The 19,306-nt window shown below is 39.3% G+C and overlaps 1 protein-coding gene across 1 annotated transcript in view; it reads left to right on the plus strand.

The window, feature by feature from the left end:
- The window catches only part of PPP6R3 (protein phosphatase 6 regulatory subunit 3), a 3,115,682-nt gene that overhangs the window by 2,011,595 nt on the left and 1,084,781 nt on the right, over positions 1–19,306 (plus strand). The window contains exon 14 of the mRNA XM_044065977.1: positions 9,660–9,745. Coding sequence (XP_043921912.1) covers positions 9,660–9,745 — 86 coding nt within the window. The remainder of the gene's footprint in view (positions 1–9,659; positions 9,746–19,306) is intronic.

Consider the following 19,306-nt stretch of genomic DNA (forward strand, 5'->3'; position numbering starts at 1 on the left):
GCGAATTCACATCATTTGGACCCTGTCATAGCTCCGTTAAACAAGATCTTGGAGTTTTTAACAGAATTGTTCCATGAAGGAGCTTCTCCTGCCACCTTAAGAGTGCAATTGGCTGCCATTTCCAACTTTCATGTGGAAGAATGTGGGGCACCTGTTATGGCTCACATTCTTTGTAAGGCCTTTTTAAAAGGATCTTTTCATATTAGACCACCAGTTAGAACTCCTACATCACCTTGGAATCTGAACCTTTTACTATCTAAATTGATGTTGCCCCCTTTTGAGCCAGCCTCCGTTTGCCCATTGAAGTTTTTATCGTGGAAGACTCTCTTCTTGGTAGCCATTACATCCGCTAGGTGAGTGTCTGAGCTTCAGGCTCTTTCTATTAAACACCCTTATTTGATCTTCCACTCTGACAGAGTATCTCTTCGCACTAATCCATCCTTTCTCCCCAAAGTTTGCTCTACCAATAACATTAATCAGTCCATTGAATTACCCACCTTTTTCAAGAATCACACTAATAAGTTAGAGTATATGTTACACAAATTGGATGTCCATCGACAACTCAGGTTTTATTTGGATAGAACAAAGGATCACAGGAAATCTGATCAACTTTTTGTAGCCTTTGCTGACAGCAGGAAAGGTGTTGCGGTTACTAAACAAACTCTTTCCAAATGGCTAACTGATTGTATTATATACGTTTATGATTCTTCAAATCAATCCTTATCTGTCAAACCTAAAGGACATTCTACAAGATCAGTGTCTACATCCTTGGCTCACGCAGCTCGCCTACCATTAGACATGATTTGTGCAGCTGCTACTTGGGCTAAACCGCATACATTCATCTCTCATTACAAAGTGGACAGGGTTTCTAGGGATAGGGCAACCTTTGGTTCCACTGTGCTCAAGAACGTTCTCCCATGAGTTCCTCAGGAACATGGAGCTAGGGACGCTACCCATGTGTAAGAACAAAGGGCGAGATTGAACACTCTCACATATAGAAGTTATGTCCTTACCATGACGTTCCATGTGGAGTGTTCATCTCGCCTTTGTTCTTACATTCCCACCCTCCCACCCTCAGGAAGAACGTTCAATTTAGAGCCTGGTCTGGAGTATTCTCCTTCTGCATTTGCAGTGGTTGTATGTGTATGATGTACATGTGTATATATATTATATATATGTATATAGATGATTTCTTGATTATGTAATTTTTGGCATGAGTGTGCTCTCTCTGGCTGCTGGTTTGCTTGCAAACTAGATCTGAGGTAAAGGCAGAGGGGGATTGTGGGTATTAGGTTGTCTCGAGCTTCTTCTCGATGCAGAGCTTGCAGCGGACACGGAGCCGAGGATCGGCTCCGAACCCATGTGTAAGAACAAAGGCGAGATGAACACTCCACATGGAACGTTATGGTAAGGACATAACTTCTATTTAGTCACCCCAAGGAATTGTCCCTTCTGGAGCAAAGATGTTCCAGTTGCTGGCATTGTGGTGTCAGCAACCACCAAGAAAGAGCTCGCCGAACAGAGCTCTACTGTCCACCCCCCAAACAGAGTCTCAGGCCTTGGACAAACATGGGAAGTGAGTGCATGTCTCAGCCACCTACTCACTGAGGGCATTAAATTATCTGGCACATTTCAGTCTCCTCCAGAGAAACTTAGCGAAGGAACTTTCCACATCTCTGGGACAGTCACTGCTACCATGGCTTCTATTGCTAACTTTTCAATGAGGCTTATCTCCCATGTGGTGGAGGGAACCTCTCGAGCAGCTGGTTCAGACATAGCCCTTAGACGACATGCCTGGATAAGATTATGTGGGTTTGCAAACCCCTTCAAAGCATTATTCATTAACACCCACTTTGATGGTTCCTCCTTGTTCGGACCATTGGTTAAGAAGACTCTGACCTGCAGAGAACAGGAGGGCAAGACTCTGTCTGCCATAGGAATTAAATTCTCTTCCCTTCACGGACCTCTTCCAGGAACCAGCGGTGTGGGAAGAAAGTGTGGTTCTGTAAATCCCAAGGGCCCTTCCCTGATTCACAGGAAGAATCCTTTTCCAGGGGCAGAGGGAGAGGATTTAATGGTAGAGGTTGCCCCAGGGGCAGAGGGGTCTTTAGAACCAGGGCTTCAGAGAACCCTTCTCTGACAAGCACTTTCAGCTGTCCTGAAGCGCTGCCCGACTGTCCTACTCTAGAGGCAGTCGGGAGCAGACTTTGTTTACACCCAACAGCCTGAACAGACATAAACGACACTTGAGTGTTAAACATCATATCCAGAGGCTACTGTATCCCGACATGCCACCCAGTCAGAGGGAAAATGCCCTTGTAGAAGTGCAAAAACTTGGACAAATGAGTCATCCAGCGGGTCCCAACTGAACAACAAGGATGTGGAACTTGCGCTTCTTTTTGGTGCCAAAGATGATCCAGGAACTTTGGCCCATACTGGATCTCAGCAGTTTAAATTTATCAAGGAGACAAAGTACCACATGGTTAAGGTACAAGCCATTCTACCGCTCATGCCCAAGGACGACTGATGTGCTCAGTGGATCTCCAGGATGCATACTGTCATATCAAAATAGACGGGCACTCCAGGAGATTTCTATGCTTCCAGCTGGGGGCCAATCATTACCAGTTCAGAGCACTGCCCTTTGGTCTCACCACAGTCCCACTGGTGTTCACCAAATGCATGGCAGTAGCCGCAGCGCATTTCCTTCTGCAGGGTTTCCCCTACCTGGATGATTGGTCCCTGATGGCACCCACAACTGTTGCTGGCGATTCAGGTGATGTATCTGTTTCTTCACCTGGATATCATGGTCAACATAGGCAAATCCAAGTTGGCCCTGGTTCAGGAAATAGAATTCATCGGGACATAGTTGAACTCAATAATGCAAGTTGCAGCTCTTCCCTTACACCGAATATCGTCTATCAGACAAGTACAATGCCTTCTGGACACTCCAACTCCTTCAGCTCACTTGATTCTCATAGCCTTGGGCTGCATGTTGGCTGCCGTCCTACTGGTGCCTCTAGCCAGGTTCTTCAGTTGTCCCTAGCAGTTCAGTGGTCCATCCAGCCTCGCCCGTTACCAACCCCGATCAAACTCTCATTGGTTTGCAGACGTCGCCTTGTATAGTGGATGCTCACAGACAACCTTCATTTAGCCAGGCCCTTTGTTCCACCCCCCCCCCCTTCGGCCACAGTGACCACGGATGCCTCCGTATTGGGGTGGGGGTGGCATTTTCAGGGAAGGATGGTCCTAAGGCAGATAAACGTCCTGGAGATGAGAACAATCTTCACATTGCAAGCCTTTCATGAGTGCCTGCCTTTGGGGACAATTGCAGTCTTGACTAACATGATGTCAGTGGTATGCTACATCAACAAACAGGGGGGAACCTGATCTTACTCGCTGTGCCAAGAGGCCATGAGAGTTTGGGAATGGGTGATTGCTTCCAACTGCTTTCTTGATGCAGTGCATATCCAGAGGGAGTCAAACGTTCTGGCAGACAAATTGAGCAGGTCCATCTTGAGCCCTCATAAGTGGTCCCTGAACCAGTCAGTAGCGAATGAGATTTTCAGCTGCTGGGGCCAACCTTGCTGCAATTTTTTTAGCTCTCCCAAAACAACAAATGCAGCAGGTACTTTGCTCTGATACCCCCAAAGAGGGGAGTCATCTTGGGTTGCACTGTTACATGATTGGCCCCCAGATCTACTGTATGCTTTTCCTCTAATCCCTCTGATACCCAAAGTCCTACAGAAAACTAACAGGTTGAAAACCAATCTTATACTCATTGTCCCCCCATTGGTCTCGTGAGGTTTGGTTCCCCTTAATGCAATCTCTCAGAAAATATGCACCATGGATATTGGATCCCAGACAGGATCTCATTTCACTTCTGACGGAATATCAGATTCCCAACCTCCAGTCCCTGAAACTAACTGATTGGTTTCTCCACTTCTAATAATTTTGGTACCGTCTAGGCTCCCCCTGTCCTGTCCATGACATTATTCTTGGTTCTCAAAAGCCATCCACCAAGAAAGTATATTGTAGCAAGTGGAAAAGGTTTTCCATCTGGGGATCACAGAGGAATATAGATCCCGTTTCTGTCTCTGTCTTGGATATCCTCATGTTTTTGAGTTCTCTTTTTCATGAGGGAGCACATTTCTCTGCAGTTAAGGTCCAGCTTGCAGCCATCACTAACTTTCACATCAGGGAAAGGAGTTGGTCCCTCCTCTACCTTTTCTTCAAAACTTTGTCGGGCTTTCTTAAAAGGAATTTTTCATCTGAGATGATCAGTCAAGGATCCTTCTCCACCTTAGGATCTTAGTTTATTTTTACCCAAAAACCCTTCAAATCTGCTAGTTCTTGTGAGCTGAAGTACTTCTCTTGGAAGATGGCTTTCCTTGTGGCTATCACATCAGCCAAAGAGGGTTTCGAAATTGCAGGCTTTGTCATCATAGCCTCTGTACATAACCTTCTGGGATAGAGTTTCTCTCAGAACAAATTCTTCCTTCATTCCTAAGGTTGTTTGCAGTTTAACATGAACCAGACCATTCATTTACCTGTGTTCTTGCCTAATTATTCTAATAAAGGCAAATATTTCTCGCATTCTTTGGATGTTCACAGGCCGTTACATTTCTACCTACATAGGGCTAGGCCTCGTACAAACTCAGATCAACTATTCATTGGCTTTTTGCCTAACAGATTGGGACAAGCAATCTCTAAGGTTACTTGGCAAGGTGGATTACGGAATGTATCTCTACGGTTTATTCCCAACAAGGCAAACAACTTCCCTGTCCGGTTCGAGTGCACCCAACTAGATCTGTGTGAACCTCTTCAACATTCTCTGCTAGAACTCTAATCAGTGAGATCTGTGCTGCAGCTCCCTGGTCCTCAGCTCACACTTTTATATCTCATTACAAGTTAGACATTGTTTTGAGGAACAGGGATCCTTTGGTTCTGCAGTGCTCAGGCATATCCTTCCTTGAGGTCATCCCAGGGTTTGTGTAGCTGGGGAGTCTGACCCATTCATGATTCATAATGAAAATGGACATCATCAGATGAGAAGTTGTGTACTTACCATAACTTGGTATCTATGTTGTCCAGTTTCTGTATGCATCACTTCTCGCCCTCCTTCCACCTTCCTTGTGCAGCTGAGAGTAACCTAGAGGACTAAAGAACCCACTGGCTCCTAGTTTGGACTCCAGTAGGACTTTTATTTCTGTTTCTGTCTTATCTTGGGAATATCCATCTTATGATTAGGGCGGCAAACTTGATCTGAGGGTTTGTTAGGGAGTGAGGCATTATGAGAGAGGGAGGAGTTTGAGGCTTGGATTGTATGTCTGAGAAATGGCTGGCTTGGATCCAAGGATGGATCCAAAGATCAATTTGTGATGCATAATTAAATTGGACAACACAGGTATTAATTATGGTAAGTACATAACTTATTTTTTATTTGTTTAATTTTATTTATTGGTTGTGCTGGGCAGAGCCCGTTTTCAGAAGGGGAGTGGGGTGGACCCAAAACATTAATGTTTAGGTAAAATAGATTTATAAACAAATGAAAGATGCATGCTGTTCTAGCAGTGGTAAGTATTAACATATTTTAACAGTAGTTAATATCCTAAACATGTGTTAGGTGTGTCCAGTGTATAAGGTGAAAAGTAAAGTACAGTTGACTTGCCGAGACATAGGCATTACATTGTAGTCATAAATTGTGACTTGTGCAATAGTGTGTTTTGAGGCAGCAGCACAGTGTGTACATTTTGAAGTGTAATGTTGGTTTTCCAATGATAACAGCTTAGTTATACTAACCTGTGTGGAGTTTTATGCTTCTGATGGTAGGTAGAATAGAATTAAGTAGTGGCATAAATAAGAAAATAGTAAAAGTACCCACTAGGTACTGATAGTTTTGGGAAAGAACATTAGGGTTAATTGTGAGCAAACCGTGAGAAGACAAAGAACTATTATTAGAAATTGGATAGTGGAGTGATTGAGAGAGGGTTTGAAGTAAAAGCAAGAATTGATATTTGACATTGGATAGTGCTGCTGCTAATTGTATCTGGCACCTATATGATTATTTCTTCAGTTACACAGAAGTATAGGGGTAATACTATGTGAGGCAGTATGCACAGCCAGAATTATTACAGCAGCTAAGAACATGCCTTTGAGGAAGGAAAAGAGGGAAAGAGGTGTAGCAGGATTGAGGCAACTGTTTTAACAGGTAAGAACAGGTGATTTTAGAACTAGTTGGGGGAGGTTTGTAGCAGACTGGGTCCACTATTCAATTAAATGGTGACATATTGTGAGCATATGATGAATAATAGGGAATTACTTCATACTTTGTTGACATTTTTTTTTTAACTTGCTGGTTCAACAGAGGTGACATTCATTTACTGGAAAATACAGAAAGTGTTTTCCAATAAATTAATGTCACCACTGTTGTTTTTCTGTTGGCCTTTGCCTTTGTCCACAGGATTTCAGTTACAGGCCCCCATTTGTAGGGAGCTGTATCTGGCCTTTGACAAGGATTGTGTGCTTTTAGGATCAATCTAGGATTCCTTCTGAATGTGCTCTCCAAATTTTCTCTTAATCAGTCTGTGGCATCTCTTTTCTGGGCCAGTGATCAAGGAGCTTTAATCTTCACCCCTGATACCAGTGGGGAACGTTCACTATGAAAAAAATACACACACAGTATTTTCAGATTTAGCTCTCTGCACCAAGTACAGTTTCCCTTAAGAGCACACAGGGAATGCACACTCCAGTCCTTGGGCTGGGCTTTCTCTCCAGGTCCCACAGACCACTATAGAGTTTGAGTCCTTAACTGGGTGTTCCATGCCAAGTCCTCCACCACCCTGTCTGTGAAGTCAGTGCTCTATGTCTCTGTTCAAAGTAGCTGTCACACACACACACACACTCTGAGATTTGATTTTCATACACACACCTGGGAAAGGCTGACACAGCTTACCCACTCTGCCACCTCCACACAGACTATAAGGTAGATCTGCTGCCATCAGAATACCCAACACCAGCTCCTTTAAGGCTCTTACCAGGGTACACAATTGCACTTAATAATAGTAATACTTATACAAATAGTAGTGTTTAACCAAGCAACAAAACGTCTAGGAACATGGAGGCACAGTGCCACTAAATAAGTGCAAGTACTCTCAAAGGTTAAATATTTTCTAAAAGACCAGTCACAATGAAATGTTTAGATATATTTAATAATAAATAAAAAATGAAAATATTGAATATTTGTTTACAATAAAGATAAGAGTTTCAATCACTGGGGGGGAAAACACTGGTGGAAAGACTCAGATACAGAAAAAAAACATTTAGCTAATCTCACTATATTTTTCTAACTGACTGAAGAATTACTGTTCCCTAGTTACTTACTAAATCAGGGCAAGATTAGCGTGTCTTGTCGATTCCAGAAACGGAGTGCACTCCTCACATCTTTCACTAGTATTCAAATACAGTTTCAGTGCTGGCTACAGAATGACATCGCATCTGGTCATCTGACTCTGTGGTTCCCGCACCACAGTCTCACTAGAAAGTGAGCCAGGATCTGGTATTAATGTGTCACAGTACACACACAGAACTGTAAGGTTTTTTACAGCATCTGGAAACTGTAAAACAATTCCAACATTTGTACCCTTCCTGCAGAAAATAAGCCATTCTCTGCCACCCCAGGGTAGCAATTAGTTCAGCACTAAGAACAATAGAGCAGGATCCCAGTCCAGGCTTTTCAGACATTGTGTCTGTAGCTGCATTCAGACCTGTGAGTTAAAATATTTATGGCCTAAACCAAGTCATTTAATTTCACGCTATTTTTCTCAAAGTTAGCTGGGCTGAGCTTAACTCCTTCCCTTTCAGTATTCTCTATTAGAACATCAGTTACAACAATACAGTCTGACATGCATGTATGTGTATTTTCTGTCCAGCAGTACCCACTATTGCATTTTTAACACAAGCATCTGTGCAAATCATTTTAATATTCAAATGACATATAATTCTTTACAAAACTCCAGCTACCTATGCTGACATGTTACATATGCACTGCCCTACTTCTGGCACAGCTGGCAGTACCTCACATCATCACACAGTCCTTTCATGTTCCTATTTTCATTGTGGAAAAACAATGAATTTGAAGGCCAAACAACCAAATCCCCCTTGGTTGAAATTTGAGGATTGACAGTTGTGTGATGTGTGATCCCTAGCTGAAGTGGATTTTTGCATTTAATTAAAAAAAAACAAATTGTCAACATATGTCAGACTTTGCCATCTTGCTGATTTCCCTGCAGGTGTGCAACCATGGAGTTGGTATGTAACCGGGGTCGACTTAGACTTCTCCATATGGGGGGTGCAGAAGGATATACCACCCTGCAAAAATGCCAGTTGTAATGCATTTTCATTTTGTCTTCTGCATTGTAGGTATATCCTTTATGTTTTAGGTTTTGAATATTTTTGCTTTGCCATATTTTTAATAATAATTTTCCAATAATAGCAGCCTTGTTATACTAAGCCAGTGTGGAGTTTCGTTTTCACATTTTTAGGGATTTAAGGATTTGATGGTTTGGTCTTTTTATTTTACAACATGATTCTTTCCTTGGATGGGCAGTGAACCAGGGCAGAGAGCCCTTCACACCTTAGCTGCGCACCAACAGGTGTTACATGAAACAAATTTAGGAAATCCAAGGAGCTGTTTATCTCCTTCATTCTGTGAGGGAACAATTCACAGTAAACAAACGTTTTCCCAGTGGATTGCCAAATGCGTTGTCTTTTACCATCAGATAACTAACGACTCATTGGAGCCACTCATTAGTCATAAGAGGCCACACTGCTAAAGGTGTGGCTGCATTCATTGCTTGCTTTAAAAATAGCTGCATTGTAAACATCTGTGCCATGGCCCAGTATTCCATGAGTTACAGTTAAGCTTTCCTTGGTATGCCTGTAGTTTAGGATTCAGCCTTCTAATGAACCTTGGTCCTTGGGCTGTCATGTAGTGCCTTTTACCTTGCTGCATATACACAAGGATCCTTCAAGGAGAATTGTTTTCTGCTGAAACAAAAAATTGCATGTTTACAGTGTCAGTGTTTGTGCAAAGGAATCCACTTTGAGGGGTTAAAAATACTATCTCAACATCTTCCCCTTATCTGCTGGTGTTTCTTGCAAGTCACCCAAATACTTGTATATTACTTGTTAGTAGTTTAAATGTCCTATTTCTTTAATGTCTGTGCATAGCTGTGCTTTGTCTGTGCTTAACAGCAAGTGCAGATAGAAAATTCAGTGGTTAGGCATGCTTGTGTAGTCTGCATGTGGTATTATTGTACCAGCAATTAAACTGTATGATTTCAAAAATGCTGAATTGTAGTTGGAGTGAAACTAATTATTTGTGCCTTTCAGGGAAGGTCTTGACATAGAACAACTGGTGGTGTAAGAAAGTATCTTATTTCACCTGCAAATTTTATTTTACATGTGGTCTTTCTGTTACCATTAATTTAACTCATCTAACCAGCCTTGGATTTCTCACAGTTATTACATGTATATATACAGCGGTATGTATAGGGATCATGTTAAGCTTTTGACATTCCTAGGGAATTTTTAAAGTATTGTACATGTAAGACTGTAGAAACCCTACAAGATAGTAAAATATTTAATTTCTTTGTTTGCAGAGTTTCCAGATGATATTCAAGAGCACTGGGAGAATTTCTGCAGTGGTCCTTTAGCAGAAGTGAACAAAAAGAACACTATAGATTTAGTAGGTATTTCTAATCTTTAAAAAAAATTAGAGTAACAGTTGATTCGTGGCCTGCACCCTGCCTTTGTATTTCAAAAGCTAGTTTGTATAAGAATTGTGTAAGAAATGCACACACACAAACATTTTTCTTCATGGGCAACTTTTATTAGCAGTCTGATCCCCCTTGACATTGTGTCTGGTATATCTGCTTGTAGTCCGCTCCACAGTTTACTATTCCATGGGAAGTGGAAGAAATGCATCAGAGACTACATTTGAATTTGCAATCAGTATCCACACACTGTATAATAGAATATTCTTGGTCCCAGAAAAGCTTTCAGAATGAAATGGAAGACCATGTATGGTGAAAACATGTGTAAGGAGCACTTTTTTTCCCCACTGCCAAAGGTAAAATGAATGAACTAGACCTGTTTTGGCACCTTGTGCATCCCATAATAGTTGGATGGTAAAGTGGGTAAAGTACACCTAAGATGATGGTAAGTAAACTTCCTTGTCAGTACAGACTGATTTTCTTCTCTGGAAAAAAGTGTGTGCCTAGTTAGAGGTATTCATTTGGTTAATTACAGACATGCTTTCAGTATATTTTTTGGAAGTTCTACCTGCCTATTCTGCCGCCTTTTCCAGATTTTTCCTCATCCATATCTGTTATCTTGTATCTTTCTTTTTATAAAATTGGCAATTTTATTGATTCAGCCAGTTCATAAGAAATAGTAATAATCCAAGCTTTTCTTTTCTTGTAGCTGTTACTTGAATGATGTATATCAAAAAGAAGCATACATTTCGAACACGTTATACTTTCTAGCAGCTTGTAGTTATTTTCCAGAGAGGGTTTACACCATGTCAAAACATTAAAATGTGTAAATACAATTGAAAGCATGAATAGTGTAATACAACAACCTTTAAAATTATTATTCATGACTCGTTCCTTATTCCTATAATGTTCAAGGACGCCATATCACTGGCTTGTCTCTAGAATAGATAATACCTTTTACTTCTCTTTGTTGTGTCTTTCGGCTTTTCCTGGTTAGCAGGGCTGGCCTTAGCTGAAATGGCGCCCTAGGCGAAGCACTGCTCTGGCGCCCCTTAAGTCCCACCCACACTGAACACAAGGAACACCCCTATTTGAGCCACGCCCACAGAAGGTGGTTTCTGTCAAAGTTGATGTTGATTAGAAATCTATAGAACACACATGTGCCACTTATATTCCATGGCTGTCCTTATAGAATGCTGTTATATTCCAAAATTGTCTCACAATAACTTCAGTACTCTTATTTTTCTGTGACGCTTTACTGCTATAGCATGCTTTGTAGAAGGTAAAATATTTTACTTCCACAGCAAGTTTTGAAGAGTGTAGATCAACGTTCTCTTTAATGTCTATTTGTTGATCCTACATCTTGAAAGTCTTGTGCATGCTTGGACTACATATTAGTGGCAATATATAATGCAAATGATTCCCATGCCTCAACAACTGTTCGCTGTGTAGGGCAGACAGACTGAGACCTAGCATTGTTTGATTCCCCAAAACCTGTTTTATCTGGCTAGGGCCTCTGTTTCTGTTCATCTTACCAGTAGTCTGATTATATTAAAAATGTGTGGTGGTCTTAATTTTGTTAATTCTGTTCAACTTTCCAACTTCATTGATCTTGTTAAAATTCCATTGCTTCCTTTAATTGTTTCATATTAGCATTTATTTTTAATGTTCTTAACATTTTCTTGGATTCTGGAACTGTTAATTTTGTTGAGAGTCGTTTTTTTTTTTTTTGCTATGTACTCTGGTTAAACAAAGGAAGCAAAGGCTGAAAAATGCAATAATTTCTAATTGTCTGAATTGCTTATGCCAGCATACTGTATCCTGTTTTATCTTCTATGCAGGTCACATCTGCATGCAAGTAATTCAATGAACAGGCTTTATTGATGCTAATATATTTTAACTTGTTCTAAAGCTGTTTATATATATATATATATATATATATATATATATATATATATTGTCAATGTAATATAGAAGGCAATTTGGTTATTTATGGTGCGTGTTGGTTGACGTATATATGACAAAGAGTATGCATTGGCTTAAAAATCATAACTAAGTGGTTGTTGGCTACAATGAGAAGAGGAGACAATACTAATGGATGAAGACCATAACAGGTTCTGATGTGAACACTCTTTGGAGTAAATCAGCAGGCGGCATCAAATGTTTTAGGTTACCTACATCTTTATTTATTAATTATATAATGATTTTTTCCATAGCTTTACAGAAGAGGCTGGTCAAGCTTATTGGTCTATAATTACCCAAGTATCTTGACACTGCACTTTTGTGCAAGGAGATAAGTTACTATCCTCCAGTCATCTGGCACAAAGCCTGTTTGGAGGCTGATATTACACCCTCACACTTTAAAAAGACACAGTTTGTGACACAAGAGCTTTCTGTGTGAGAGATACCTAAAATAAAAATACACGGGCATTGGCAGACATACACAACCCTGGCAGATGCATATGTATTGTCAAATGCAGGAGTGCAAGAATGCTAAATTGCAACTATGTTTCTATACACTGCCAGTTGGGTATACAGACTGCTACTACCTTAATTACATGTATGTGTGGGTGCACACCTTAGTGTTACCAATCAAGGTTAGAAATTAACACCTTTGGGACATTAGGGTACCATTTGTTTGGGTTAGCCATGACAAGGCAGAGTACCAAATTAGATAGTTGGATGATAGCTGTGATAATAAGCTACCTGTATTAAAGTTATCTTTTATACTTGTATAATTTGCAAAGAATGTGGGACATATGATGATTAGGCTATTGACATTATATTTGAAGTGCAGTATGCATCTAAATTTGTTCTGACTGGCAAGCGGTGTGACATTACTCCCTTGATGTAGGGTTAGCTATCAATAAATAAAGGTGAGCCACTGTATCTCTTTTCCTTTGCTCAGTCAGCTGCAAACTTGAAGTAGTGTGCAGACCTTGTTAAAAGAAACACATAGCAGTGAAGAGGAAAAGGGCAGATCTTGATTTGCTGCTGGTCTTTCAAACTGCACCTCTTCTGAATTAAACTGCATATAACACAGGATCTTGAATTCACACAGTGACACCGAAGTTCATAAATACTACTGGCATTTGTGAGAATGGACTTCTGGTACTGGCTACCATAATGTAGTGCATACAATGTCCTGAATATCAGCATTGATATGAGAGAACATCTGTGTGACTGACTACCGTGTGCTACAGAAGCTTGTAGTGTAAAGCAGCCCTGTCAACTGTTATACAGAGCTTTGTTGCAAAGCAGCACTGTGACAAAAATCCAGTCTGTGTGATGTGACCATGGACGTTAATGCACTTTTTTATTTATTATTTATTTATTTATTTATTTTATTTTACATTTGTTGACCGGGCTAGTCTAACTGGACAAATATCCGTTTTCAGTAGAGGCCCGGGGAGAAAAGCTCCAATTACATGAAGTAAACAAAATCATTAACATTAAAAATCATTAGCAAAATACCATAAGTTCAAGGGTAGACTTATACAAAATTAATGGAAACAAAAAAATATCAAGCAGAACAATATTCAGAAAAATAGTTGGTTAATAACAGAATTACAGGGTAAGCAAACATTCAGCAGTTAGATACAAACAAATTTAAGATGTGATAACATGGTGGAGAGAAAAAGAAAAATGTTAGCGGCATTTTCAAAGATAATACTGTCAAAAGTTAAACATAAGTCTTTAGAGGGACAGTTGGGCAAGGTGGGGAAGTTGGGAGTAGTAGAGGAGTAATTTCAGTCAGGGTTAGCACAAGGACCACTTCAACCAATGCCCAAGGGCCCATCAGGAGGATAGGCACTATGTAGTATTTTGTGGCATGATCTATACCTTTGGGGTGTAATTTAGCTCCTGTGAATACAATCTGCAAACTCCTAGCTACACCTTTGTAAAAAGACGTGCATTTAATGTAAATGGGGAAAAGGACGTCACAAAAGGTAAAACAGGCAAGGAATGGAAGATGTCTGGGATCAGGATGGTGTTGAAATAAGGTGATGACAGAAGAGCAGAACTGTGGACGTGGTAGCCATTGTTGCTGTATGTGTTTATTTTTACTGCATAATTTCTATTAGGAGGCCACATGCTATAACTAGCTGGAACTCCAAGAATGCTATCACTGGTTATTCTCCCAGTCAAGAACTTGGCTGATGATTGTTCTTACTTTATTCTAACACTTCACATTAAAAATCAGCCAGAAACCTATCTGTATCAAGCACGTTAAGTTATATGTAATCACTTTAGTTCGCTTCATATTGTAGGTGCAAGAGACACATAAAATACAAAAATGAACTTGAACTTTTAATTTTTTTTACAATGAAATCAGCTGCCGATGGTATCAATTCCATTGAGTATTAATTTTCCTTCTTACTTAGCTGCAGCCAAAACAACTTTGCCTCTGACTGGCTGTATATTACACAAAAGACCTTATCCATAGGGTACAGCATCCTCTGTTGCCATCCTCAAGACCAAAGACGCATGCAGACACAATCTGATAACTTAACAAGCCGTCTAGGCAACCTGCGGCATTGTTAATAACTGACCATTTTGCAATGCTAGCACATAATTTCATTTTTTTTCTCATGTGAATCTCGGGACTTCTTCCTCTGTCATTCCCCACCCACCTTCAGCTATTAGCTAGTTCTTAATTTCCCATGAGTTCCGAATGCCCTTGTCACAAGAGTTCAACCTTGCTTTATTTCTGAAACAATGTTCCAGAGATAATAAAATGATAATCAAAAGTCAAAGAAACCTGTTGAGAACTTAAATCATTCCAGATGAACCATAACAATTCTTAAAGCAACTCTTTTATTCCGTTGTTATACTCACAAGAATAGCTCACTTTCTACAATATAGTGCAAACGTGGTTCACTTAAGCACCTTTTGAAATGGTATGAAACTGTCACGTTTTGTCAGTGCCTGACTTTGCAGACTGTCACATTTCCCTTGTAATGTAAAAGGCGGTAGACACTTAAAGGTCCTTGAATAATCCCTTAAAGTCATTGATTAAATCATATAGAATAAAACAAGCAAATGTAATCAAAACACATACCCTTATTGCAAAGCTGAAATATGACAACATTAAGAAAGGGCCACACTTAGGTAACTAACATTTCTAAACTTTTTACTGAGAGATAATTTAAAGACCAATGAATCCACTTCGGCTAGTACAAACCACCAGCTTTAGAGTTTCGTTGGACCCGTTCCTGCATTTCGACAGGTAACAAAACCACACCGCAGCAAAATACCATTTAAAAACACCATCTCCATAAATTTTAGACTGCACTCTCCCCCACCTAAATAAATAAATGCACAAATTTTCAAGCACGTTACCTTAGGTTTTAAAAACAGCTCATTTGACTTGGAATAATGAACATTAATCCAGTAAAGCGCCAGGTGGCAGACACACACTAATGCTGTAGCTGTTGTCAAGCTGCAAGGTAGAGCTATTCCAAAATTACAAAAAGGTCTTTTCATGTTAATGCTCAATAAGAGCGGCCACTCACATCACCTCCAGCATGTACATCATGCAGGGGGAAGGAATGAGTGACAGGACATGGCTTAGGGCGGGGGCTTCAGTGGGGGAGAGTGCAATTGTTGCTAGGCTAGCTAGCTAGCCTCTCAGTGGTGAAAGAAAAAAAAAAGAATTGTCACAGCAGAACTCCGCTCCGTAAATTGCGCCCTTTTGAGGCTGGGGAGGGCGCAATTGTAGTCTCTAGGGCGGCGGTGAAATTAAAAAAAAAAGAAAAGAAAAGAAATGTTGTTGTCTGTTCGGCTTTTCCCGGCTAGGGGTCGTCACAACAGACCTCCGGTCCGTGAATTGCGCCCTTTTGAGGCCGGCCTGTACGGCGCCCTAGGCGGTCGCCTAGTTCGCCTATGCCTAAGGCCGGCCGTGCCGGTTAGGGGTCGCCACAGCAGAACTCTGGTCCGCTAATGTTTGGCAGTAGATTTTTAAGTGCCGAGTTGCCGGCCCTGATGCACAACCTTCAACGAAGGTCCACCCATTCACGCATGTCTCCACACACAAGACGCTCTAGCTGAGAATCGAACAGGACAACTTCTTACTGTGAGGCGACAACACTACCGCAACACCACCACCGCAGTACAATATCTTTTACTTCTCCACTGTTGAGTAATAATCTAAACTTAAATAGCTATAAACCCAAGTTGTAATGTATGTCAGAACATTGGTCAGTCAGAAGTGGATACCGGCAGCTAGTCTTCAGTCACAGTCAGCACTCTCTTACCAATGAATAAGTTATAACTAAATCATGTAAAGGGAATAAATAAAACACTTGGGGAAAAATAAGTTGAACAGTACAGTTAAAATAAGTTGAAAAGTACAGTTAAAAGTTAAATATACAGATTAATATGTTACTGTACAGGGAAAACAGAAAAATCAGCTTGAGCAGGTAGTATGCTTAGAAGGAGAATGTGTGGCCAGCTTAATTTTTCCTAGCTGTATCTATCCAAGAGAGTTAATGAACCCTGGCTACTTCATCTGAATTTTTAACAAACAGGCAGAGGTACAAATATAGAAACAAGCTTAATGGTACAGAGCAGCAAGTTAGTCCATATTTTGGAAAGTACTGGGCGGCACTAATCCCAACATGGAATGATGACTGCAGTTGCATTGTTTCTGGAGAGAACCTGTATCATTCCCTTTGAGGTTAATGTATTTTTTCTTTGGTTAACAAATCCCACACAGGTATAAAAAATGTGATTAATTACAGTTTTACAGTAGTAACCTGCTTTAGTTGCCCTCTCCCTAGAAAGAAACTTTTATATTTTCATCACATTTTGCAATGATAATTTTTATCTTTTAACTACTTTTTACAGTTTTGATGTTGCAACTAATAAAATATTTAACATTCATAAACTAACAGAAAGAGAAACATAACTGGAAATAATTTCATTGCCTAGCTCATCTTGTATAAGATTATAATACAGGTATTCTATATTGTATTGTTTTACTATCTTGATCTACTAAATAACTTATGTCAATATGTACATATTCTTCATAAGTGTATTGGCCTAATAGTTAAGGTGTTTGCCTTACAAACACAAGGTGCAGGGTTTGAGTCTCACAAGGGATAATTGGCTAGGCTTAAAATGGCTCGCAAAGGCAGTTAGCTTAGTACTAACCTATGAACACACACAAAATTCTTTCATTCATTTGATGCAGAACTGTTATATATTTCTAAAATTGCTGCTGTTTTGGTCAGAATTTGAAATTTCTTTTGATATCTTTCAGTAAGTTCTAATTTCTTTGTCACAGACTTCCTGAAAGAGTAATGTAAATCCTGTAAATTTAGTTTCTTTTTCTTTTAATCACTTTATTATTTTTCTTGATATAGCTGATGTTGTCCAAAAGGGAGTCTATTAGTATATACCCCTGCTGGCTTAATGTATAAGAAATCATATTTTTAAGCTTAAAGTTGTCTCTAATGTTTGACCAAATGCTTGTATTTGCTCCCAACAGTTTCCAAGTTTTGTACACTTGTACATTCAGCAAAAATGATTTGCATCGTCATTTTCTTCACATTTCTAGCATACACAATTGATTTTCTTTTTGAGAGATTTTGTGTGTGTCTGTGTGTGTCTGTGTGTGTCTGTGTGTGTCTGTGTGTGTCTGTGTGTGTCTGTGTGTGTCTGTGTGTGTCTGTGTGTGTCTGTGTGTGTCTGTGTGTGTCTGTGTGTGTCTGTGTGTGTCTGTGTGTGTCTGTGTGTGTCTGTGTGTGTCTGTGTGTGTCTGTGTGTGTATGTGGATATATATGGGTCTACTTCATTTGATCGAAAGGCCATTTGACCTAAACCCATTTGATCGAAAACCAGTATTCAAGGCATAAAACTGGGATTTGTCCCCCTCCCCAATGTCGTGCGACCCTGGAGTTGGTATATATAGTTAAGGGGGTGTGGGGGGCTGCGCCCCCCACCTAGTTTCCTTTAAAAGAAGAAGATAACACAAAATGTACAGATTTTAAACAAAAATAGGTGGGTGGCTTCACCCCCCACACCCCCAATGCGGGGGGCTGTGCCCCCCCAACTGTATATACCAACTCCAGGGTCGCACAACATTGGGGACGGGGACAAATCCCTGTTGTTTACCTTATACTGGTTTTCGATCAAATGACATTTCGATCAAATGGGTTTAGGTCAAATGGTCTTTCAATCAAATGAAGTAGACCCATATATATATATATATATATATATATATATATATATATATATATAATACATGTGTGTGTGAGATACAAAATGTTCTGTTAAATTTCCATGTTTATATTCTCCAAAATAATGAGGTTGGTGTACAGTTAGAGCTTAGCATTTTTTTCTTTTGAAGTATGTTACATTTTTTATTTGTCTCCAGTAAAGATTGACCAAATATGAATCTTGTTCTCTTACTTTATGGTGGTTGGATAATATAAATTTATTGTTACTGCTCAAGTTACCTCATTTATGTACTTCAATACTTTTTGGTATTCTTTTAAGGTGGATTCTGGAAGTCTTTGAATTCCTTTAAATATGTATTCTCTTGCAGCTTGTACAGTTAACTAACTTCCCTTTATTATATTATATTCCTGTATTATTTTCTCAGTTGTTTTAATATTTGCTTATTTCATATAATTATACCAAGCTAAGAAGTTTTCTTTCAAAGGTAATTTGTTTTCATTTGCTTATCCTAATAATCCTGTATTCACTCCAAATGGAAATGTAACAATAAGCATTTCTAAGTTAATGTGTTGGTATATGTAGTTTACTAGTCATTAGTGTGTTTTGTAGACATTTGGTGTCAGATCAACTGGTTATAGTATACTGAAAGTAATTTGATATTAATAACCAAAACTTAGTGATGCTATTTCATTTAACTTTGTTAATTTTTATTTATCAACACTATACAGCAGAAAGGGTAGTTTTTCCCCAGTTAGCCTCATATTCAGTGTTCATCCAGTGTATAATAGTTTTAAAACTAGAAGCTATACCGTATCTTTCTATATCTTGAAATCCTAGCACTTCATTATTCCATGTTGTAGTGTTTTGTAAGGTATTCCTGGCTTCTTAGCATTCCACAAGAGGGTCATTAATATTATTATTTCTGTTTTGTTAAATCTGAGATTTAGAGGGTGTTAAAACTTTTGTTTGAATAAAACATGAGATTTTTGGTAATATTTTAATTGGTCATTTTTTATCTTAAAATGTAAAAAAGTTTTTGTTCTGCCTGTTTGATTTAGTTTCTCTGTTTTATTTACATTTATTTATATTTTTCTATAGTTAATACAAGGTTATTCCTGAGTAATTTATTTTTTTCACTACTATCTATACTATATTTTTCTTTGGAAAAAATATAATTTACTTTTTGGTTCACAATTATATATTTTATTTTATTTCTATTATATTTTAGTCCAGAAATATCAGTAATGTTTTAATTTTATTCTGTGCTTCTTTGAAAGAAGAATCTGTATTGGTAACTGTTAATAAAATATAATCTGCAAAGAGTAATACCTTTAATATACATTGTTTAT

Source organism: Protopterus annectens, chromosome 3.part0 (assembly GCF_019279795.1).
Source record: "Protopterus annectens isolate FY-2018-M chromosome 3.part0, PAN1.0, whole genome shotgun sequence".
Lineage (NCBI taxonomy): Eukaryota > Metazoa > Chordata > Ceratodontiformes > Protopteridae > Protopterus > Protopterus annectens.